This window comes from Chiroxiphia lanceolata, chromosome 1 (assembly GCF_009829145.1).
Source record: "Chiroxiphia lanceolata isolate bChiLan1 chromosome 1, bChiLan1.pri, whole genome shotgun sequence".
In the NCBI taxonomy this organism is placed as follows: domain Eukaryota; kingdom Metazoa; phylum Chordata; class Aves; order Passeriformes; family Pipridae; genus Chiroxiphia; species Chiroxiphia lanceolata.
The window spans coordinates 142095951-142122265 of NC_045637.1; the positions used below are offsets into that span (position 1 = coordinate 142095951).

Consider the following 26315-nt stretch of genomic DNA (forward strand, 5'->3'; position numbering starts at 1 on the left):
TGGACTAAATTCCTCTCAGTTGCATTGGCTCAAAGCCTTGCAACCAAAGAATAAAGACTCTGGGAGTGTCCTGGTGTATACGAGGTCAAAGTTTGTCCTAAAACTCTGGGTGTTATATCCGTGGTCTTATTTTCTTTATTCATTAGCTGCAAAGAACTATTTTTATTTATTTATACTTCCTGTGTATCAGTTTACACCAAAATAGATATAAACATAGGCTCACTGTCATGTCTTGCACTATCTTAATTTGTGTGAGCTATTAAGCTAGACTGTTATACAGCCTTAATGGCATTAGAATATCAGCAGTAACCCCTACATCTATATGCTAAAAGTTCAGGCCCTGACCTTTAAGGCAAGATAAACAGATATCCATTTTCATTTAGAAAAGCCAACAAACATTCTGCATTGACTGAAACATATGACTGACCTTCTCTTCTGACTTTATTAAACAGCTAAATCCTATGAAAGTTCAGGTTATTTTAAAATGCCAAAACAGCAATAAATATTAAGAAATCATAATTACAGAAGCACATACTGTAGGGTTATCTTGGCATGTCATCCTATATAATAAAGCTCATGCAATATAAAGAAACACAGCTGTAATAAAGAAGGTCTGCCTGTACTGAAAATGAATCAATTCTCATATACTACATCTGTAATCAGAATGTACAGGTTAAATCAAAAGTGAATTTAAAGACAACATCTTGTATGCCTGTGTGCCTTAATGCAGTTTTTAAAGTAATGATGGTGATTGGTGAAATAATTGCTGCCTGTCAGCTACAAATAAGCACATTTGTTAAATATCTATAGAGCCTGTATTATTACAACATCCTTCATTAGAAATAATCATCAAAGGCAATCAACATCCCCATTGCACTCATATTTACAACAAACTACTTGGAGGCATCCCTAAGTGTTTTGCTGCATTGTTGCTCCACATGTACGTTCTCGAGAGTGACCGAATGAAAGCCAAAATGGGAGGACACGCCTCTTTCTATACTGGATATTAACAAATGAAAGACAGCTATGATAAAAAGCCATCCTTCCTTATACACATTTTTCTTTAATTTTGCTGTGCATAAAACACAGTACACTAAGCAGTTTCTATCCCTATCTGTAATCTGAGCTAGGTGCCATTTCACCATAAGCAGTATTCTCAAATAAGCAGACTGTTAGGAACAAATACTCCCTTTAAACTTCTGAAATATATTCTAGATATGGATTGCAAAGCTTTTACTAGTGCAAGAGCCATCAAACTTCTCTGGTATGAACTAGATGTTAAAGTATCTTAGAGATCATTTTTCATCAACATGCATCTCCTTTACTCCAAACCCATCTAATATATTGGTGCCAGCAAGGATAAATTATGTTATAGCCTTGGGTGGAGTATTTATGAAACAGTATCCAGTGCAAGATGACCAAAATATAACAACATATCACAGCTGAAAAATCCATAAAACACCAAAATTATATTCTTGTATCTCATGAGCAGCTACAACATCATATTTGTTTCATGCAAAAATATTGTGGTCTCATATTCTATATTCATTTGTTTGTGCTTATAAATTATACGAAAGGTTTATTTCTACTCCTGGCTATGAATTCTTTAATGTACTATCCGAGTAATATTTCTACAGGCTTCCACAGACACAAATAAAAAAAGATAAAAATCACTGTAGTGACTGAGAGGATATTTATAAGCACACCCATTCCTTACTCAACCAGTAACAATAAGTTTTTCCAAGAAGGCTGATCTGAGCTGATGGCCTAAAGAAATTCTTGAAGGAGCATCAACAACAGAAGCAAACTGTCAACTCAACCTTATGTCATCCAAGTTTGTAGAGCTTAAAATTCAGCAACCAGAAAGAAGCAATCTGGTGGTTCAGGTGAAGTTCAAAGAAAGGAAAGCAGAATGATAATTTGACAGGTAGCCTGGTACCTGTAAAACTGTAAAATCTCTGCTGTTCAATGCATTGTCTTCAATGACTTTCAATAAAAACATTAATTAATAAATGTTATTAATATTAGCACTTATAATATCCTAAGGGGAATATACTCTGAGTTCATGGAGACTACTGTCTAATGGGTAAACTTTTTGTTGTGTAATGTAAACCCTATTCTTGCTGCTAGAGACCAAATTATATCTAACATTAAGTATGCTCATTTTAATATCATAAAGCTTACAGTATCTATAATCCTTTACAAAAATCATTTCCCAAGAGCTAAGAAATACTTGCATCTAAATATCTTTTTATATAGTTCAAACTATCTTAAAAGCATCTAGATGGTAACTACACAAAAATAACAACTTTTCTCACATCATAAAAATTCCACGGATGTACCAATGCATCTACATGCGCACATATAACACTGATGTTGAGATAAGCACAAACCACTTTAAATAGTCTCTTACCCCCATTCAAATTACATTAGCATAAGGGCCAAGATAGGAAATATCACATTACATCTCAACCAGAGGTTTTCACATCTCAGTGGAATAAAGAAAAGATTTAACTGGAAATTAGAAAGTTCAATTTACCAACTGGATCAAAAACAGTCTTAAAATACAAAGGCAAAAGGAGTTACTCAATTTAAAAAGTCATTATAACTGCAAAGTACAGAATATGGGCCATTTTAGCTTAGTTTTTTATATTAAATAATTCACCACTCCCTGGGTCTTGGCCAACAGAATTTGAGGCACTTACTGCATTTCCTTATTAGCTGAGAGACAGAAAACAATGTCAAAGCACTCCTCAAAACGGCCTTTTGCAAACACGCTTCACACACAGAATGCAGGGCGGGACTCCTGGGCTGCTATCAAGGACAACTCAGTGCCTTGGCTTCCAAAATCAACCCATTGCATCCCCCGTGCTCCTGTCAGCCATCCTGCCCAACACAATGGCACTGGGTACACATGCATGCACTACACACACAGACCTCATGCTATGTGAGGAGTGCACTAGTGCCTTACCTTTTCTCAGCTGTATACTGAGCCTCTTCCCTATTTTTTTGGTGTTATACCCACTGTTTGCAGTGGAGGTGAGAACTTTCTGAGGTGATGGTACCAGGCCAGAGGGTGGTTTCCCTGATGAGTTCACACTATGAGGTAGCTGCGAGTAGGAGTCTGTCTGATCGGACTGGTTACCCGCCCGAGACATTCTTTGTAATGTGTGAAGTCCAGAATTGTTAATACTTTTCCCATCAGCATACTGGGAATCGGGGCTGAACCGGCTGGAGTAGTACATGTTCTTCTCGCTTTGGGACAACTGTTCGTACTGCTCTTTATTTGCCGCAGGGACCACGTGGAACCAAATGAACGGCGTACGCATGGCTTGGCGAAACATATGCTGTGCTCTAGGTTTCAAAATGAACAGAAAATTAGCAAATTAGGACTGGCAGGCTACAAGGCATTATAAGCATAATTACTAATGTTAATTAAGCAACACGAGCTGACAGACACATTGCACTCAAGCATAAACCATAAAGCTTGGATCTGTTCACTAGTCTATTTGGTCTGCTTTTCACTAAGGTTTATTGCTTTAGGGCAACACAATGGTTAAACATGCTTAACAACTAACGTAGCAAATACTGAACTCAGAATAGCGAAAATTTCAACCACAGTCTTGAAATGCAGACAGTTCTATAGCAGGACTGCAGTGCCCTTTTGTTTTGAACTTTGCTAATTGCAATAATTGTGATAACAGCAATCACAGTGACAATAGAATTATTAGAGTGAAAATTATACTTTATAAAAAAACTATGTATTCCATAATTTGGTGATTATACACAGTCTTGCAACTAGTCTAGTTTACACTTTAATTTTTGTAAGTCAGTAGTCTTTCAGAATACAATATTAAGAAATAGGGGAAAAAAATGCTCAATCCTGTAGAGAAAAAGTGTTCAAATCCTGTACAGATAGACATTGGGCTCTAGGTCATGATCCAAAGTATACAAAGTCAACAAGTCTCTTCACAGACTTTACAAATTGTGATTCAGAACCACAGAACAATCAGAGACAAGCTGCTTTCAACCATATGGGACAGGGTTATTTTCCAATTCAGGTTAGAGTCAAAGACTTTAAAAACACACTTTGAATATACGCTAAGTACAAAATGATCAGAACAAATTATATTCCTTTGGTCCTCAACATGTTATGGATTTCAAACAATATTATCTTTGAAATTACTCATTTTGTGCATCTCTCTTTTTTTTTTCTTTCAATTATCTGTGTGTGAACTACAAGCTAATTTCATTCTTAAAAGTCTTTCATCCTTCTCATTCACCATTTCAGGATTCTACCAAGATCAGACAACAACAGAGCAAATATTTATCTCTCAGACTTCTCCAAGAAGTTTCTGCACATAGTATCTACAGTTCTCACACACACAAAACCACACTTGTTTTTAAAATATTAAAAATATAGCCTCTGTGCTGTCCGCTTATATTGAACATGGTGCATTGCAAGTATAAGAGCAAAATTCATATGGGAATTTCAGGATAAACTGTTTACCAATGTAAGAAAAAAAATCTATGATGTACAAAAAACAATCAAATGAGAATTGCATATACTCTAACAACAATAATTATCCTTAATTTTTTCAGTCCGACTAAATATAAATCACTAATGTCCCTTAGTGTATCTTTTCTCTTACTTTTCTCAAATTACTGCAAGGTGCAGTGTCAAAGATCAAATAATGCAATGTAACGTGTAGTAAGAACACTTACTGTTCAAATCTCCTATTCCGAAGGTCTCCATCATTAATCCTGACAATACAATCATTCTCACGAAAAAGGTTTTCTTGTTCAGCTTTTCCACCCTTCTCCAATCGCTTCACCAGCAGCCCCAGGGTTCTGGAACATTAAGATTACAAATGATTACTGTTGGAATAATTCGCAACATAGAATATCCTACTGATTAAATATTTTATCATAATCATTACAGAAACTACATTTTAAACCATCTTTACCTTGAAGTGGGATACCATAGTTTCAAATAACTTATAAGCATTACCTGAATTATTATCCCTTTCCCATAAAGCAAAAAGCCTAGGTGAATCAAGCATGTCAAAAGTAAGAACGAACAGGCAGTGTGATGACAGCGCGTCCGTTCTTGCATAAGGCCAAGATTTCTGAGCAGTAAAAGCCCCAAGAACCACCACACATCTGAGAGATGGCATTTTTTCTGCTAGTTAACTGAAGTTAAACAGGTTCAACTTAAAATACGAATTTCTGAATTAGCAGAGAATACCACAGCCATCACTACTCCTTCTGTGCAAGTGAAACGTGGGGTCATCTCACGTAATAAGCAGCCTATAATGAAGGAATGGATAGAGAATTCAGGACTGTCATGTGAACCAAATGCTCTTATTTTTAAATCTTAACTTTTTTAATAAACAGCAAAGAGAAAATGAAAAACTTAAATGTCATTTTTTAATTCAGCATCTTAAAAAAATTATTTAACTGAAGATAATTTCCATTTGATAGCTTCTGTGCAATGAGTTAGTCACCTCAGTCTAGTGCTTACCCATGGTGTCATCTTAAGGACATTCTTACAGAGAAAAGGTAAAAAATATTCAATCTGAAATTATGAAATGGATCCTGAAGAATGGATTTCAGAGGTACTGTCAGGATAGCATGAAAAGTCAGTGATGTTTCTATACCTGAACTCTAGGTTTGAAGGACTCAATCTTCAGGATTATTCTTGCATCAACACTGCAGTTGATATTTTTTAAAGATCAGCTCTGCATTGAAATCCCACAAGACATATCAATGGGCCAAATGCACATGATCCAAGTCAACAACATTACTTTTGCAGAAGTCATTTCAAGGCATGGTATGGAAAACACTTGGTCACGTAGCAGGAATTGCAAGACCACATATGTCTTTTAGCAAAAAAACTTTCAGTGATCACAGAACTTCAGTTCACACATACCTCAAAGTAAATGAGCAGTCGACAATGTTTAAAAGGACTCCTCATGTGCTCAGAAGTTATATATGCACTTGAACACTTAATCAAATGGGTCAGAAAAGCAAAATTAACTTAACTTATTTCTTCCACTTTAAATTCTTCATTTACCAATTTATCACCAACGTATGCAAATGAGACATTTATTTTACAGAACAGTCATACATTTTCTCCTACAAGGCAGATGAAGAGTAAGAGAAACAATCCTAGTAGTATTTCCACTTTGGAACCACCTAGAGACATTAAGATACGATGTTGAAAGGATCTAAACATGTAAACAGACTGTGAGGAGAAAAACAACACAAAGCATTCTGACAAAACAAATCTTCAAATGAAGCTTGAGTCAGACATTAACATTTAAGTGATACTATTCCATTTTCAACTGATAGGAAGTGTTTTGCAAAAACCTAATGAATTGCACCTTCGACCCATCTGGGGTCCCATCAGAGGCAAACCTTGTTCCACTCTCATTTGGTTCCCAGTGGACTGCTTGAGTACAGTAAGTGATACTAACTGTGACTGGACTTGAGTTCAGGTCAGCTGCTGCAATTACCTATCTGTCTCTTTGCAGTAACACTGCTGAGCACAAGAATAGGACAATTCCATAAAGATAAAGAATGATTTCTCTAAAATACATGCATTTCTGAAAATAAAAAAAAAAATCTGGAAAAACACAATCAGTACTAGTTTGAATCTAGTCCTATCCCTCCCCATCACAAGTTGATATTCTTTGTGTTTGGAAAGTTCTACCATTTGCAGATTCCTTCCAACAATCCAGCATCTCCCATTAAAAAGGAAAATGATTTAACAAAAAGCAAACTAAATTTTCCCAAATTTTCTAAAGCAAAACCAATTCTTCCTTGCTTGCATTTTTTCCTGATCACCAAAGCAGCAAACCCCCTTGTACTATCTAGATATTTTAAGTGGTTTTCTCTTTGCCTTTCCCACAATACTCTAATAGTTTGCATGACAAAAAATTCTAGAAGTCCACAACAGCAGCACACTAACTTAATGACAGTGTTGTGCTCCATTTATTGTACTAAAATTTTCTGATAATTATGAAGGTATGATATCACAGGAAGTAAAACAAAACAAATTTTTAAATATTTATTAAATCCCTTTTTTCATTCTTTTCACTAAAATAAGCTTTGAAAACAGTCTTGGATTTTTAAAACTGATCAGTAATTATAAAGAAATTACAGATTGTTTGATAGTTGCAGAAATAACTGAAGTAACAGTTATGAATATTAATGACAAAAATGAAAAATACTTGTATGACTTCACTACATTATTTTTATCAGAATTATATTTTTGATACATAGAACACCGGTGGGTTAGAAAACAAGTTCATGACTTTTTCACTTGTGAGTTGATGAATTTCTCTGGGGTGATTGTCTTTGAGCCACAGAGGGAAGATACTGAAGAGGATACCTCTAAACGGGGAGGAGAAAGGCAAGCAAATATAAAATTGGGAATGCTACACTAAAGAGAAAACCACCAAAATATCTGAGGAGGAGATGAAAGAATTATGTCTTCTTTTCTTTCACTTGATGCCCAACAGCTTTTTGATGCAGTTGTACTCGTCTGTAATGCTCAAAGACAATTTAGAATTTGGATGTGCATGCAATGCTTGCACAAGAGCATACATAGTAATGACAACAGGTGTTTGGTTTATATGGTTAAATATAAAAAATATCAAAATATCAAAGCAATATCTACACAAAGTACAACAGTCTAAGTTAATACAAATATAGTACACTATACAAAATAATAGCTTTTTCATCCCAATGTCCCCACGTATTTATGATTACAAAGTAATTGCTCTATCAATAGTTTTGACATAACATTTTTCTTGAAATGTTGCTTTATACTGTTTCACATTCCAAAGCTATATTAAATTATTATTGCAAGATGCACGTTTACGCATGGTTTGTAATTTCTTAAATGTGCTTCAACTAAGCTCTCAAATCTAGCAAAAATGTTACTAATCCTAATCAATAGTAAAATAATGTAACAGATAAGCAAACTACCAGTCAAAATTGTAAATAATCTCATTAGACAAAGGCTACAAGGTCTGCTAATGTAAGACTGCTCATCTCAGACTCAGCATATGGCCCTCACGAGGATTTTGCTTTTTAACAAATGTTAGAGCTAGGTTAACCAAGGCATATAAAGCTAAAGTCACTGAGAACAGACTCAAGGCTGGATGAACAGCCTGAGTCAAACCTTTAGACACAGTTCCAGAAACAATTTCCAGAATCAGATCCCTTTAGACACAGTTCCAGAAACAATTTCCAGAATCAGATTCTGCATAGCAGAGGAAACTCTACTAGAACTTGCAGAAAATGAATGTGCCTTAATATTTTAGTAACAAAAGCCTACCAATTTCCTACAGCATTTTTTGAGCATATTATGGTTAGATGTAAGAATATGACTCTAAAAAAAGGCATTATGGGAATTCATGTTTGTTGTTGCACAAACTAGAGATAAACAGAGTAGATCTGATATTGCAAATATGCAATAATCTAAAGACTAATTGGATTATTTTCCCTGCTATATACCACCATCATTAATTCTGACAAGTGGAGATGTATCTCTATTACAGCTTCAATATTATGTTTCCTACACTAGGAAGACATAAATTTTGAAAGCCTGTAAACTCATCTAGTATAAAGTACAAAAGTCAGTATATATTTTTTTAAGCACAACCACATAGCATACAAATGTATGGATGTATTTGAATTTGCTTAATCTTGTCCAGTTAAAGTAAGTCAACATAGTTTCTAACAAAAATTCTTCCATTATAAATATTTTAAACCCTAACATTTTCAAGAATGAGATTAAATATCATGTAAACCTTTGCAAAACACTCTGTAAGTCTACAATCCTGTTGAAACAATAATTATAAGTGGAAATCTGGTACCTGCGCTGTTTTAGACTAACATTAGCTGACACGGGGACAGAAGGGAAACAGTGCCAAAGCAAAGAGTTTCGTCTTTGTATTTGTTTTAAATACCTAATTGGGAATGTAAGCAGCTGAGATTATATTAGTATTTGCACCACTGTATTTTCACAAGGTTCATTACTCTAATTATACTACTAAAATAAACTCAGCTACATGTGTTAACATTTCACTTCTCAGTATAAATTACAACCAATGATAAAACTAGAAATAAGCAGTGAATGTTTTATTGACATCTAAATTGCCTGAGTTAGTCAGGGTAGTTCTTGAAATGTGAACTCCCCACATGCCATCCAGATGTATGGAAATGATGATAATTTGTCTTAATAAAAACTGACAGTGTAAGTAAAAATAAAAACTGACATTTAGCATCTAGAATATGATTTGACCATCACAGCCCATTGTACGTACCCACTGAAGTTATTTACCTATTACCTGCAAGCCAAGTGTAATGTAATCAGACAGAACAGAAAATAACCAATTTAGATGTTTACGTAAAGTCTCTAACATGAAAAGACAAAAACTAGATTAAGTGACAAAAATAAGGATTGATTGAAAAGCTGATGTGTAGCAGCTTCATGGAATGAAAGATCTCTGAGAAATTCTACAAGAACATAAACACAGTATAAATTTCCTAGATTCACAGGTCAGAGTAGGCAAATCAGCTTGTTTGTTCAGGTTAAATTATCATGGCTACTCAAGGCTAAATTGGACATAAACTCCTTTGCCCAATATTGACATCACAGAGCTACTGTGGAGGCACTAAAATAACTTTATCAGATTTCATACCTGAAGTCCGGAAACAATTTCCAATCTTTGGTAACTACTCCTCAGCCTTTTAGTTTGAGTAATACTTCAAATTATGCTTATAAAACTTTTTAAAGGCTGACATCAGAGAGTCTTGAATTCAGATACAAGAGTGAAGGAATGGTACATTCACACCACAGAGAATTTTTTCCTCATACATATGTTTTTGAAAACCATGGCTACCTTTGAGACTTAAAAGGCTGGAAATGCAGAGAGGAATAAATGGAGAGGCAGGCAGCAGATACCTCCCAGTTGATCAAACAGAATATGATCGTTAGAGAGGCACCTTGAAAGCAGTATTATGGACTCTCCACATAGACAAGGGCCATTAGATATTACTTTCATTTTCTTTGTATCTTGAGTAAAAGATTAAAATCTTTACAGTGATACATTAAATGATTAATAAACTCCAGAAAATGAAGGACAATTTCACTAAAAGAAAACAAACAAAAAAACCCGACCTACAGAATAGAAAAAGTATGAAACATCTTCTAGCAAGAAGCTGTGCATGTTTCAATGTCTACCTTCATTTGAGATTTCTCTCTTCTTTTAAATAAAATCTGTTAAATTCACCATTTAAACTGAAAAAAAATCAGCCTCTTTTTTTCCATTCTTCTGAGACTTCCTAACATTTTTAAGACATTTAGAATATAAAACAAAAAGACAAATTAAATATTTTTAGCTGCCAAGTTTTAGATGTACAGTGTGTCATGGATTTTGTGGCATACATCAATAGCAAGAACAGCTGGCAGAGCTGTACATACCTCTCCGTATCAAAGTAACATGCCTATTACTTATTAATGGATGTTCATTGTGAGGTTTTCAGACGAATATCCAAATCCTTTTCTGTTCTGTTTTACTAAGTAGACTTCAGACTAGTCTTGGGACTATGGGATTATAACTTCCATATCATTATTCACAGACATTTCTGATGTTATTTCATATATGCCTTGTGTCAGTTGAATCTCCTTCCAGAGACAGACATGGCAGGATTTCAGAAGAGCAGCTAGGGTATAGAGCTTGAGAAGATTTCAAAGACTCTTAAAAGTAGAAGAGGCCATATAATGGTAAATTATGCTATAATTACTGTTGAGCTTGCAGAGAACTTGATGCATCCCTATTTAAACATCAGCATATCATTCCCCATCAGCCAGGATTGCTCAGATGCTATTCTTAAGGGACTGAGTGTTTGCTCTCATCTCTGAGCACCTAATAAGAAGGAAGGATTGGTGCTAAAGGCAATTTTGCACAGATTCAGAATTTTCTTTTCTTTTATGCTTTCCTATCATTCATTTCCTCTTTGTTCTACTCTTATCTAAACACTTTCTCGTTTCTCTCTTATTCTGTCCTTCCTTCTGCTTTCATTTTCACGTCTCTTATTCTGCTTAGCACTGCATCTATGCCATTACAAAAATGTTCAAGCAGGTTTGCAAACAAAACTTTAATCCTGAAAAACGCACAACCATAAGGTGATGAACATGTATACCCCTTCTCCCTTTTGATAAGGTGAACAAACTCTGTTAAACAAAAACATATAATCAAAATGGGCAATAATGGACTGATAAACTTCTAGAGGTAAAACAGAAGGATAATAAGGAAACATATCCATAGAAGAAAGTTTTATCATGCCTTTACAAATCAATAGTACTTTTCCCAGAGAAATACAGAGCTATTTTTTTTATTTTTTAAAAAAGTCTCACTTTTACTGGGAACAGAAATAATTGGTAGCATCTATATAAATGAGGCAGAGACCTTTACAGATTTTGTTCAAGATCAAAAGCCAATGCTGAAGAGATTCTTACTCTAAACCCTCAAAAAAACATGAAAAAGTAAAATATTTTCTCAATATAAATAAAACACATAGTTATGGCACATAATTTTGAGAGCTTTGAAGTGTTTCCTTGGGGGGGATTTTTTGGTGAGAGAAGGTCCCTGCTTATTGCATAGAGGGAAAAAAAGGTGAATTGCATATTATGTTTTTATACTTTTTCTCCTTTTAAAGTTATTGATTTAATAACCATTGCCTACTGAGTAACATTTTTAAAAGCAAAAGAAAGGAACTGCAAGAAAAATAACTGAAAACACAGCATAACTGGAATTCAACAGCAAGCAAATAAAAAACAATATTGGGATAATGGACTAATCCCAATGACACATTAGATCTTTTCTTTCTGGACATCCTTCAAAGTCTTTACTGAGTCCTCTGTTTGGTTTTGTATATTTAGGTTCCTAATGAGCAGATCCCCTGCTCCAGTAAGTTAGTTGATTGTAGCAGGGAGCCTTATGCTTTGCAGCCAGAGGAGGAACAAAGAGCAGCCATGTGCCAGTGAGAAACATGTAGGCAGCATATCCCTGCCACACATATGCTCTCCCTCTGAATCTATCAAAGGGAGAACCAAGTGAGTCTTATCTGCTCAAAAGAAGAGGGGAACCAGGAGGGGGAGAAGAAAAGAAACCAAAAGCCCTACCAACAGCTTCAAACCTGAAGCTGGGTGTGTTCTTTTGCCTGCCCACACCGCAAGCAGCTGGAGAAAATGCCTTTGTCCTCACTGAAAGCATGCAGAGGTGTGGGCATGCAGACAGTAAAGCAGCAGCACAACCCAAGTGCTTAAAATCAATCCCAAGCCATGAACTCTACTTTTCTTTCACTGGAATAAAGAGGGCATGGGAGAAATATTTTGGAAATATTGGAAATCCCTCCCAACTTTGCTTTTCTACACTTTTGAGACATGGAACCAAATGTCTCCTCTCTCCACCAGATTATTCTGTGGAGGGTCAAAAAAACTCACGTGGTAAATACATGTACACCCATTTTTCTATGAAGTGAGTTCTAGTATTATGAAGAAAAAGGGGATGCATTTTATTAAAAAAATTATTTTCCTTGTAACAGAATTTACTTCTCCAGTATGTCCTTATTCTAACCATCTACATTTAAGACTGAATTCCCTGTAATAAAAATTTATCATATAATTACGCATGGCATAGTTAGCATCCTTTAAAAAGAAGTGAGATATTTTATTTCTGTGTTTACGGCTTTTTCATTTAACATGCTCTCATTATGTATAAACAAGTTTCAGACTTGACAACCACATGAACAGCCTGGAATTGAATTCTACTTGAGTTAAAATTCTTATTCAAAGTGTCAAAATACATATTTTAACATCAGTTTTATTAAATAAGTACTTAGAATGCAGTCAATGTTCTTAAACCGGTCTTTTCCTTGGCCTTGACACTGTCTAAATCCCAGATAACTGTGTGAACATTTCAACCATTTCTAACTCTATGGGATTTACTTCTGAGTATGTTTGAAGTACTGTTCACTTATGCCCTTTCCATCCCCACACTGAATTTACTGAATTTCAGATTATGAAGAGAAAAATTTATCACTTCATGGAAGTTTGCTCTTAATACTTGTAGTCCCCAGAGAAAGTAGCCTTAAAGTAAAAATAAAATTACATTTTCTTGTAATACATGTCAGACTATGAAAGCATTGGGTTTAAAGTAAAAACTGCAAATAAAGCTCTTGTACTGTGTTTAAAATCCTATGAAGGTATTTGGTATAGAAGGAAAAATATCTAAAATACTAAAGCCTTTTTTAAAGTAGGATATTATTATTTGAGAAACATACTTGTATAGCAAGTCAGGTTTGCTCTTAATTATAAAACTCAAATTACTGCTGAGATGACAGATGTGAGAACATAACACCCCTTCATGTCTAATGAAAGATTACTTTTAACATGTGTATTTGTTCCCCTTTTCCTTAAAGAGGTAAAAAACAGTGTATACTTAGAATACGCAACAAAAATAAAATTTGCATATATTGTTGAAGAATTATAATTTTTCAAGATAATAAAAAACTTCACATCCACCACTAATTACTACAAACGTTTAGTTATTTTTCTGAGATTGTTAATAACCCTAAATGCTAAAACTCTACTTTAGTAAAGGAAGCATTACAGATTATATATTCTATTAATAACATCCCCCATATCGTATTTTTTAATGTAAAGGACTTTCTTTACACTTTTTTTTCTTTGCAAACAATCCAACTTCAGGAGTTTCAGCCTATCATACAATAAAACAGCTTCACCTTTCCCAAAACCAGAATGTTTCAACTAGTTTTGCTGCTTCATTTTAACCCCAACAGATGGGACACATGAAATTTCAAAAGCACGGTGATTGTTTTCTCTCCCACTCTTATCAAGCACAGGCGTAGGATGCCTCTGGTTTAGACTCCTGCTGTTATTTGGAAATTTGTGGCTCAAAACAGCAAGGAAATGTTGCATAAATATCCACCCGAATTAAGGCAGAAGTTCATAATTTTTAAGAGTCCAAAAGGAAATGTCTTTATCCTTAAACTTCCCCTGAGATTACAATAGAACCTCTATTAAAACAACACAGTTCTAACTCCTTTTAAGCAGGGCCTTTGAAATATAGAGTCCATTATAAGCACAGAGTCAGTAAACTTGCATTTCTTCCTGTCTTAATCAATGAGACTGCCTTTTGAAAAACAGACAATACTCTACTGAAGGCACAGGCACACAATACAAAAATTAACACAACCAAGATAAAACACAGCAAGTTACAACTCAATTAAAATCCTACACGATACGTTACCTTCCGCCTCGGGCACTGAAAGGCACTACATGGATTCCCAAAGGCCCGCCGTCATTGGAGACTTCGACGAGCTTTACCATATCACTGTGAGACAATGACGAATGAGGGAATATGAACATGTACCGTGAAGGAACCGAAAAACCCCACACAAACATACACAGAAAAACAAAACCATTGCAGAAATCAAGGCATGGCGATGAAAGCATTGTTGAATGCTACATACCTGAAGATTAATCTGATGGCATGAAAGGAGATCAATCATCAAAAATAGTTCAATTAACAGAACCAACGCAAGCCAAAGAATCTTTTTGTAAACTTAGTTTGCTACATTAAAATAGGTCTCATCATCATCATTGCATGCAGATTTCTTCATTTCTTTCTTATTCGAAAGTTAAATTGAAATTTAACTGTTGGGACCATTGAGCAAAAATACCCCAAATGCCAGATGCAATTTTTCCTCAGAAGCCTAAAAGCTGATCATAGCACTAGCACATTTTACTTTTTTATCTTAGAGCCAATGCTAAATCTTAACATTAGCTTTCACATAACTAAGAAATAATCAAATGAGAATTATTAAATTTCTAATTGGTTAAATTATTGCAGTCTTACAACACATTAATTTGTTTTATTGTAATTCCTTTTCTTTATTAGAAGACTGCTGTGTTTCCTTACTGGGCAAAGCTTCCAAAGTAAGATTTAACTATAACATTCGAAACCAACCAGATGTCCCCTGAAGCAACCATGCATCTAGTTTCAAATTATACTTTTTTGCTGTAGTGAGGGGAAAAAGCGGAAGAGGAAAATACAGGTTCAGAAAGAAATTGTAGAAATAGATTGAGACCAAATCTATTAATGTGTTTGAAACATGCCCACATCTGGAAAGGTGGAATATAGCTCATGAACCATAAAGAGCTATAAATACACAAATGAGAAAATAATACATGAAGGTTGAACCTCTCAGTAAAACTGGAAGTGAGAGACCTGAACGGAAGCCACAATCTAAATTTGTGGTTTATGCCTCTCTCTAGTGTTACATACTTTTTCTATATTTCCTGGCTCTCTCTCTCTCTCTCTATATATATATATTTCTTTATTTATATATATGCACACACAGCTTGTTCCTCCTAAGCATACAAATCAAATTTAATCTCAAAATGGAGCAAAGAGCAAGACCAATGCCCTGTGATGGCAGTAAAAGATTTTCTACTTCCTTCAATAAGCTCTTGATCATATGGGGGCCCATCAGGAAAGCTTACAGTTCTTAATCTGGAGTTTGAGAATAACCAGACCACGTACGGTTGGGAATTCAACAAAAATCCTGTGTTACAGTTTGGTTTACATTTCTTCCACATTAATTTTTTTAAATATATTTTTAAGGTAGCCTTTACATTTGTTGTATGCCTCAACTGATGTCTGAATTTTTACCTTGCTTTTTATACAATGCAAATGGAAGGTCTGTCACTGTTAGCTCAAGGAAGTAATGCAACAACAGGAGAGCTGAGAGACTTCAGTCAAAAACCTGTTAGTCTTCAGACATGGACCAGTGTTTTAAGACTGACAGCAATACAGCATTTGGTAATGTTTCCTGTCACAGTTTCTGTATAGGCTGACTTCATTTCCTTCTCACTGTACATTAAGGCTAAGTTTTCATTGACAGGTGCAAAGCAGCTCACATGAATCAACATCTTCGACCTCCAAAGGGAACTCTAAAAGACATCTTTTGCCATTGGTAGGCCTGTGGTTTGCTATGATCAGCTTTTTTCTGACTTTGCCCTTAGCTTAGTCAGAAAATTAAGGGTTGAGGAAGACATCAAGTGAAAATCTGTGTGATTCCTGGAATTGCCTAAGTGGAAACACAGCTTAAATTAAAAAAAAAAAAAAAAGAAGGAAAAAAACCAACCAAACCCAAAACCAAAAACCTCAGTTTTCACATCCATTCCACATGATTTAACTTGTTCTACTGCTTGAACAGTCATTTTCCATCTTTTCAAAATGCCCATTTAAGGTCTTTCCACTCATTTTTCTTATATTTTTTCTTTCAAAAAAATACATCCCAAAATCAAATGTTAAATTCTGTAAAACAGAAAACACAAAAAAAATTATCACTTCCAAAGAGAGATAGTTTCAATTTGGATTCCTGACTTTCTCAGAAGTTCGGGCCAACTGCTTCAAACAAACATGCAAACAAGTATGAGATCAAAACAGGAAATAAAAGAAGTAGCATATGATGAGAAGTCAATAAGTTACTTAAAAGCAACACCAAGAAATAAATGAAGTAGCATATGATGAGAAGTCAATAAGTTACTTAAAAGTAACACCACGAAGCATTAAGTTTGACAGAAGTTCTGCAAATTCTATTTAGGAAACAGCATTTGGAATTTACAATTAACAGACTAACAGATTTTGTAAATGGAACTGAGTAAAACTCACTACCTACTGCCTAATAGATGTCACCATGATCTTTATCTAATATTTAAACCTTCTGCACCTAATTCATAACTTAATTCAAAAATATTAGGAACAGAAGACTTATTTTTATTTAAAATTTAAGTTAACCAACTTAAATAAGAGCAGAATGGATATTTGCTCATTAATTCCATAGCAAGGTATGGATCAGTTCTGTGCAATGAAATGCAAAAGGTCAAGCTTGTTGTATCTTTTGATGAAATAAAATATCATTTAGTGTAACTGAGTTTCTAAATTAGGAGCAGCTAACAAAACATCCGTTTTGATCCATTCATAAAGTATAAGGCTTTTGACCATACAACATGTGACCCCCCACAAGCATCTTCCCAGAAGACTGTGAACTAGTGAAAGGAATGAAGATTTTCCCCTTTGAAATTCTTGCCTGTTGATCTATTTGTACTAGCACTGACCCTATTCCTTCTGTCAAGTTTTCAAAGTTCCATCAAATAAGCATCTTCTTTGAGGCAGAAAATCTACTGTAGCATCAGCACTTATAAACGTCAAGTTTCCAATGCTCATCTTTAACACAGCTTTTTTAAACTGTTTAAAATGTGTTTTAAAAGGTCCATGAACCCAATTGTTTAAAACAAAAATGACACATGACCTAAAAAAGATTGCCCCACTTTCTTAAGAGCAGTATCACTCATACTATTTTGAGTACTTTGCTAGTCTATGTTCAATCTTCATACTCATCTTTAAAACAATATGTTCTGCCAGTAACTTACTCCAGGGAAAAATTCGTAGCATTTTCCAAGCCAGTGTCTGCATGTCCAACAGGCTCAACTCTGCTGTTGTCCTCCTCTGTTCGATCTTCATCCTAGATATTGAAAAAAAAAAAATCATTTAAACCTAGATTTAATAGCTTAACTGATTTTAGTAATGACATTTTACCATTTTCAGATTATTGGGGTTACCACATGTGCAGTGGAAATGTTGTGCTTCCACAACTACAAAAATCTTTCCTTTGGTGTCTGAAACTGTTGTAAATTTCGTCACTTAATGCATTTTTGTATTAATATTTGTAATTAAGTCAGTTTGATATCATAATTTTACTACAGTTATAAAAGCAATGCTACAGAAGCTATCACAGTCAGCATTTTTTTAAAAGGTAGCACAAAATCAGCTGATGGTCAGCAGTATTTGGGGAAACTCCTCCCAGGCTCTCCCTAGGCAGGTTACTGGGGGCTTGACTGAACACACAAGACAGCTCACTGAGGCTCTTTTACAAAGACTTAAAAACAGTATAAGAAAATGCAGTTTCTTTAATTCCATAAAGCACCAAGACCTCTTTAAACATTTTATCACAGCCTTTATTAATAGCATGCCAGAAAAGACTGACATCAAAGAGGCTCTAATGCTAACCAATTGATTTTATTTTTAATTTCACTTTCCAAAAAGTACATACATTATTCACCAAATGTACAACTTTAATGTCAAAGTTGCAAATGCTGTACTTTCAAATTTAGATCAGGGTAATTCAAGGACTTCCAGTTAGAAGATTTAAACCTACCCTTATACCTATGTTAATTATCAGAAGTTTATACTTTTAAATACTCACGTAATCAAACAGAAAATATTATGAAGTGCGAACAGTAGGTTTCAAACACAGATTCTAGAACCAGAGCCATCAGGTCAGTAAAATAACGTGTGAAAGGTTATGGGTTTAGCACATAGAGTCAGACAACTTATTAAATTATTGAAGAGATACTAAAGGCAGGCAGAGACAGTTGATAATGTTTAATTGACATTTTCACAGAGAATCTGAAAAGTAGGAGGCTGGATGTGTGAAGCTTCCATGGACTGTAGATAAGCCTTGTGCACCCTGGATAGCAGCACACTGCATGAAGCCAAGGTACTTGAAGATTGATGATCCTGTGTTTTGAGAGGCTTTAATGCACTTCCTTGTCATCTCTCTCTGTTAAGCACTAGGTAAGTATACATTTCAAAGGTTAACCAGCATCTTGAACCTGCCTAGAACTGCATGATGAATATAAGCAAGAACCCAAATTAAAGGTTTTCCCTATAGTAAAAGTTGCTTACAAAAACAATATAAACAATAATCCATATAATTCATAGATACACATAAGCTAGTGTTTACCTTTCTTTACTTACTGATTCCAGCCAAAGTTGTATATGTACTTTATGCATATATATTCTATATGTTCTATATGTACTAAAGTTTAAAAATTAATATATATTCAAATCTCCATGACAATTCTCATTTTTGCATGTGACAAAGTCACATGCAAAGTTTATAAAGGAAAATCAGAACATTTGGAGGTGTTTCACACTGAAAATCATTCCACCTTGTTTCATACAGCATCTTGCAGATCACTGTTGCCATGAGTTTCTTGTTTTAAAGTTAGGGACACTGGTGATTGTAGAAAACTACAGAACTATTTTTATTGCACTGAAGCTATTATCTCCAAGTCTAAAGAGAACTCTTTTCATCACAGTTGCTGATGAAACCCAATTTTGAAATTTACTTATGACAAAAGACAGATGAACATGACTTTGTTAATAAAATGTTTCTGGCAATTTTCCATGTGTGGTCTTTTTAAGCAAACATACCAGAAGTGTATGTACATGTAAGAAGAGACTGAAGTAACACTCTACCTATTAATAGATATGCTTCTGCTAAAAAATAAATGACTGGCTTCATGCTGTGCCATTAGCAGACATCTATATATATGCAATGTAACCATCATTCATTTAGTACCAGTTGGGTTCTACACTTTATCACCTTTCAGCCCCACTTATCCCCTTGCCCCACTCAGTCTATGCAACAGTCCTTCAGACTTGCCCTTGACAGACCCACTTTCAGTGCCCTCCTGGGACACAGCCTGCTGTGCAAGACTTGAACTAAATCCTTGTAGAAATCCTTCTTTCCACCACTTCCCAGCCCTGACAGTATCTTTGCTCTTGTTCTCATCACCTCCTAATGTCTGCCCAGACTTAAGCCTCTCCACTTGTACATTCTGTTTCTTTTCTTTCTGTCCCACCTGGTGGTCCAGAGGTTTATTCTGCCAAGGCACTTAGTGCCATGGTCTAGTAAGTAGTGGATCAAGGGTTGGACTTGATGATCTCAGAGGTCCTTTCAAACCCAGCTGATTCTATGATTCTATGATTCTATGAAGGGAAGAAGCATCCCTGTGCCTGACTTCAAGTGCATCCAGATCAAAGGAAACAGCCAACTTACCTGTTTCCTGCTTATATCTACCTTTCAATATGAGGATATAAAAAATTTGAAACTGCAAATCAAAAGCTATGTAAAACAGATGCTATCTGGCACCATCACATCTACATTTTGTGCCTTTTGTATCGAGAATTATAAACACAGCAAGTTTTGGAACCATGCTGCCTGTCAGTTATCCAGGCAATTAAGAAACAGCAGCTCCTACATGCCTCTGTCTGGCTTTTCCTGGACAGCAGACAGATCTGTATCAAAAACACGCATGTGCCCATAAATAGGTGCTTAGAGGAGGAATCACAATTCTAATGAAAGTATTACTGCCATAATCAACAGATGTATGATGTACCCTTTTAAAAATCTTTAATATTACAGTAATCAGACTCTCTTTTCTTCTCAAAATAGCACAGATTTTGATTTACACTGAAGTGAATGGAGAGAAAAATTGGACACCTGCAGAGGGATTTGACTTTAAATTCTGATTTACTAAGAAAAGTAACTAACTAGCTGGGAAAATCTTTGCATCAGGCAATTATTTCTTTATTTGGAAACTAGTTTTTTCTTCTGAAAGGCAAATTCCACCTGGATGAGGCAAATGAGGAAAAGGATATTTAGAAGAGCAAGAAAGTTTCTGTGAATCCAGGTGGATATCATTGCAGGTATTTCGCAAAAATACATGATTTGAGCAAACACCCAAAATTATAAGGCTTCTTTCTCTCTATAAAAACACTGATTCTGACTATATCAAAAGGTACAGTAGAGCTACTAAAGACAGAATGATTTTTTTCCAAAATTGAACTAAGAGTAATTAAAAAATCATTTCATCTTTACAGCACAGAATAAAATTTAAAGGACTTCTTCCAATGTACTTCTACATATCTTGATGTGTTCAGTGTAAAAATTCTCCACTGTTCTAGAAATAAATTAATTATTATTCTAAATTCTGTAATAAAATTAATGACTCAAAAACTGGAAAAATTAACTGCTCAAAATGGACTATTATGGCTAGTAGTAGTACTTATAAAAAGGTCCATTTCACAGTTCACTGGCACAGTGTTAATGAAATACATATGAAAAGTTGCCAATTGATTCTGTATTTTTGAAGAAAATCTCTCTATCACCTCTCAGGATTACAAAATCCTCAAAGTTAAGAAATGATAGCAGTACTCCTGCCAACAGAACCTTATTCAATACAAATGATCCCAAATAGTTCTTTTAATTACATCTTCTCAGGTAATTCCTAAGCCAGATCTGCCTTGTGTCATTTCCAAAGCTCAAAACCCATGCTTTCCCTGTCTTATTGGATATTTTAACTTTCATTACCAAAATATAGCTCCTTTCTCGGATTAATCCACAATTAATACCAGACACTACTTCATCTTCAAAGAAGCACTTTCCCACTCCCCTCTGCTGTTCAATACACATCTAATGAACTCCCCAAAACCAGAACTTCTTCATATTCCCTTGTCTTTTGACCATTATGTTCAGAAAACTCAATAGCAGCCAGGGAGTCTGAATATTTCATTTTGCATCCTTTGTTTCTAGGTGCCTGATCTAAGAAAGTGCATATTACAATCTTCTTCAGCCAGACACAATAAGAAATGGGCTCTGAAGGTCTGTGTAAGGGTTATGTATAAATCTATCTACTCTGAACACTTAATCTCATCTCTCAAATTCAAAAGCAACATCTCCATTCTACCAGTAATTGAAAAAAAAGGAAGCAAGAGTGTTTGGCATGGGTGGGGTATTTTTCAGTTCAGAGTGCTATAATATTTATTTCATTATTGTTCAGAAAGTGATGGTGTCTTTTAGTGACAATGGTTGTATGAAACAGAGTAACTGCTTTCAAATTACTCAAACACTCCATGGCAAGATCTGTTCCACTGACCAACAATACACTGACAGTGTAAACAGCAACTATCATATGCACTGAGTAGAATTATAGAATTATTTAGGTCAGAAAAGTTCTCTGAGATCATCAAGTTCAACCATTAATTAGCGCCGTCAGTCTGCAGTATATGTGCTCCAAGATGAAAGAACTGATTTTGGAACCAGATTTAGATACCCTGAAATGTATCTGCACAAGGGCAGGACAGGGAGCTCCTTTATGGTTTTTTGTGCATTTTCCCAACTCCTTCAGAAACTGGTGAGATGAGCCATAATGATTAGGGAAAGCAACGATACGCCATTATTGCTCTAGTGATCATCTTTACAAAATAACTTCGGTAAGTAATTTTTCTCAGGAATTGTTGCTTTCATCACACTCATCCAAAGGAAATACGATGTCGATATCGTTTGCATATTTTAATGTGATGAAAGGACTTACTAAAGCTGTTTACCTGCTGATCTGGCAGTATTCAAGAAGCTGCTTTTCTGAAAGTCTTGCAATGCCCAGACTTGAATAAAAGGAAAAGAGGGAATGTTTTTCTTGGCATTTTGCGATTAAATGCCAGTTCCTCCTTCAAGAATGTGACAGATTTAAACTTTAGATATTATTATGCTGATCTAATACTGATAAGCTGTGATAATGTTATCCCTGTATCTTGGATGAACACCATATATGAGTATGTTATTCAGTCAGCTTAGTCCCTGAGTAATGGCTGTGTGGACTGAGACCTGGAGAGCAGCGCTGTGCACGTGAGGATCACAGTGACATTCACTTTTCCATGGAGTGGCAGACACTGGTTTGTTTGTTTTCTAGCATTTTAATTTTTTAAATTATAGCATAGTAAGTTCTTCTCAATACCAAACTGAAATGAACCTTATCTAACATCCAACAGGTGCTTTAGATTTTACTGTAGAGAAGGACAGATTATTAGTAGCAACAAGCTCCTGACAATAATTTTTTTCCTCATCCAAGACACAAATAAAATTATGCTTAAGCTATTAAAATATGCCCTTCCCTTCATCTTTGCCTTTTTATTCTCTTGCACTTCCCTGTAATGATGATGGAAGAAGAGACATATTCCCTATTAGTCTCCTGGCAGCCATGTTTTATAAATGTTTGTTTGGTCCTTGCACCATAAAGTAGGTTCTCTCTCTCTCTGTATCATCAGCCTTGATAGAAAACAGCTCCTAAGGGACCTATTTTCCTGTGTCTTAACTAGCACAAATACACAAGCATCAGGCTTTTGTGCTAATGTTCTCACTTTTTGATTAACCGGCTAAATCTCCAGAGAATGGTAATTTTCAATCAAATCTGAAGAGCAGTTACAAAGATCACATGGGGAAAAAAACCAAAAGTTATTGAATACAAAAAATAGGGTTTCTCCCTCTTGAACACATATATATGCACAAATAATTAGGTGAGAGCTTTGTGGAATCTACATCAGTCTTATTCTAGGTATGCTGCTGTTATCAGTAATCCAGGGAGAAAGGAACCTTACATGAAAACATCATCCACTTAGACAAAAAAAATGTGCACAAAAAAAATTAAATCTTTTATATATATATATACAAAAGTTAATATTCTCTTTACATCTTAATATTCCCTATGTTATTCACGTCCTTCTGCAGATGGTCACCCTGCAATTGGAAATGGCAATATTCATATAGTTTTTATATGCCTCACTACTCTAAAATGAAATTTGCCTTGCTCAGTCAAATCAATGAATAGATATCACACAGACAGAGAGGACTGAAGAATGGAAGGGATTTTCCAGGTCTCTGATGAATATCAAATTCATCCCGTGCTATCACAAGCAATCATCTCTTATTTCCCATTTATTAAACTGATCAAGCTGAGCCTTAAACCTGGTTGGCTTCGTGATAGCACTATTTCTGTTGTGAAGCACCTTAACAGGAAATGTTTTTACAGATTTAAAGAGAGATGAATTTGATTTCCTATTGTCCAAAAAGCAGAACACCAGATAGCCAATTAATATAACTTGAATATGAATATTTCTTTGACAAATCTATAAACCAATTCATTCAGTTTTGACTAACATTTTCTCATTCATAATGACTCCTCTTTAAACATGTATTAAAAGCCTTGTAATACTAATAACGTCTGAACAAGTCCTACAGTACCCAATTACTCTGTAGCATGTATCAGTGTAGTGGTTTACTAAAGTCAGTAGTCTTTAGGGGCTCAACAACCTGTGATATATTACTGAAATGACACACATATGTTCTGTAACAATTTGGTGGCCCATACCTCTATCACATCCCCAGCCAGGCTAGTGGTAGGAGCACAACACAAATATTGCTTGGCCATATAACAGAGCTTCCACTAAAACAGCTTTTTACTAGATTATGCTGCAGTCCATTCTTTTTACAGTAGGCACTGCAGACAGCACTTTTCAGCATGAGAGCCTTTTAAGAGTTTAGTAGGTTAGAGAAAAGGTTTTCCTGCTAGTGAATTTAACCTGGGACATTCTGATGGTTCTGCTTCTTCAAAGTAAAGAAAATCTCGGACATGATCTTACAGTGGTAGCTTGCCAACAAACAGAATGAAATGCATTAGAACTCAAAGAGGTTTTTTGTTATTGATTGAACATGCTTCTTAATTAATGCAACTCAATGGTAGGACTATGCCTACCAGCAGAGAAATATTATTGAGGGGGGAAAAAAAGAAGAAAATTATTAACAAAAAATTGCAAACACTCAGGAACTACATAAGGCAAACACAAAATGGGATGTGACAGAGAAAAAGGCCATTGTAATGTCTAAAGCAACACCGATTCTCAAGCATTTCACAATGGATATTGTAATCATATTTCACAGAATGTATTTGTTGTTTGATTGAAAACTGTAACATTTGTTTTCCCCGGGCTGAGGTCATCCCACTGTGGATTGTTTCAGTGACTTCGGGACACTGACAGTCCAAGGTGGGAGGCAGAGGGAGGAGGTGTGCTGCAAGCTGATAGCTACCGGAACAAATCCATACATCTAGGTCCTCTACAGATGGCAAGTATCAAATGGATAGCAAAAATATGTAGCTGTTCCCACCAGATCATATTTAAGGGACATTTTAAAGAAGACTCAAGTGTTACTGTAGCACAAAACTATTTCATGGTCAATCATTTTGTAACAGCTCTAAATCCACAAATAATATGCACCACTGTAACATTAATAGCACATTAGAAAATATTATAATGATGATAAATCAGCGCCTTAAGTTTCTGTTCATTGAAAAATGGGTAAATGGTTGCCAAATTGAACCTGATAATACCTTGATGATGTATTTATTTTATTGAAGAGAGACTTAAGATGAAGACAACATTGGGTCCCTTCTTAATTCCTACACTGACTTGCTATACAATAGTGGCAAAAATCACTCAGAAGTACACTTCTCTATTCATATGGTGGGGATAATGCTACATTTGCAAAGGCAAAGATAAGACACTTGGATTCAACAATTTGAAAAGCAGAAATATTAAAAGGTATCTCAGCAGCAGCTTAGGATGCTGAGCCACAAAATACCTCTTGTTCAAAGATACTGATGAGCTTCCTCTCTTCCTTTACTTAGCACGTAGTAACACCTGCAGTGCACAACCTGTTTTTTAAACATTTTACTAGATGCAAAGTATTTGAAGAACTAAAACATTCAAGTCATTTCATCATATTTGTGAGACAGTTCACTTACAAAGTGACCTTTAAGCAAAACCAACCAGAGATAACACAAATTGCCAGAAAAGATTTGGCAGGACCAGACAATGCTTCCCAGTGCTAACAGTGATGCCTGTTGGGGAGTCCACTAAAACGCGTCTTTAAAACCCAGTGTAATGATAAAATCAACTAAAAGATTAGATGCAAAAATAAAGCACTAACCTCTCACGTGCTACATATTTGTAATGCATAAAGCATGGATTGTCACACTTTTACTATTAAGGAAGGCATCTAAAGAGCTTTCTGAAGATCTGATCAATAAGAAATTGTAGATGTGTCCACTGTATTACAAAGAGAAATAACTCTATCATAGACGCATGTATGACTATATCAAATTACCTCAAATTGATTGTTGCCTTAAAGCAGGTTCATTTTTTGTAACTCCCTAGTTACAGTTTTCATTTTGCTTTCTGTTTTTTCTTACGATCCAAAACATACCTGTGTCACAGGTAAAAGTATGTGTTCTTTGTTTGTTTTAAACAAGGCTTATCTGCAGAATATTTCCATGTTCAACTCTGAAATTTTATACTCTTCTCAAATGATTCACAGGCTAACATACAGACCACCAAAATCTACCAGTCTAAAACAAATACTAGGGTTCACATTAAATACAGATTTAAAGTCTTACTTTGTTGTCAGAATAATGGGAAGTATTTTTAATGGAAATAGTTATCAGTTTTTCTTGAAACAAGGCTACA

At 35.1% G+C, this 26315-nt stretch overlaps 1 protein-coding gene across 13 annotated transcripts in view; it reads right to left on the reverse strand.

Annotated features, from left to right (window-relative positions):
• Positions 1 to 26315, reverse strand: part of PARD3 (par-3 family cell polarity regulator) — a 447662-nt gene that overhangs the window by 200471 nt on the left and 220876 nt on the right. For all 13 annotated transcript variants that reach the window (XM_032683091.1, XM_032683072.1, XM_032683027.1 and 10 more), the window contains 4 exons: positions 17543 to 17634; positions 14352 to 14435; positions 4726 to 4851; positions 2972 to 3354 (listed from right to left, as the gene is read on the reverse strand). In XM_032683091.1, coding sequence (XP_032538982.1) covers positions 2972 to 3354; positions 4726 to 4851; positions 14352 to 14435; positions 17543 to 17634 — 685 coding nt within the window. The remainder of the gene's footprint in view (positions 1 to 2971; positions 3355 to 4725; positions 4852 to 14351; positions 14436 to 17542; positions 17635 to 26315) is intronic.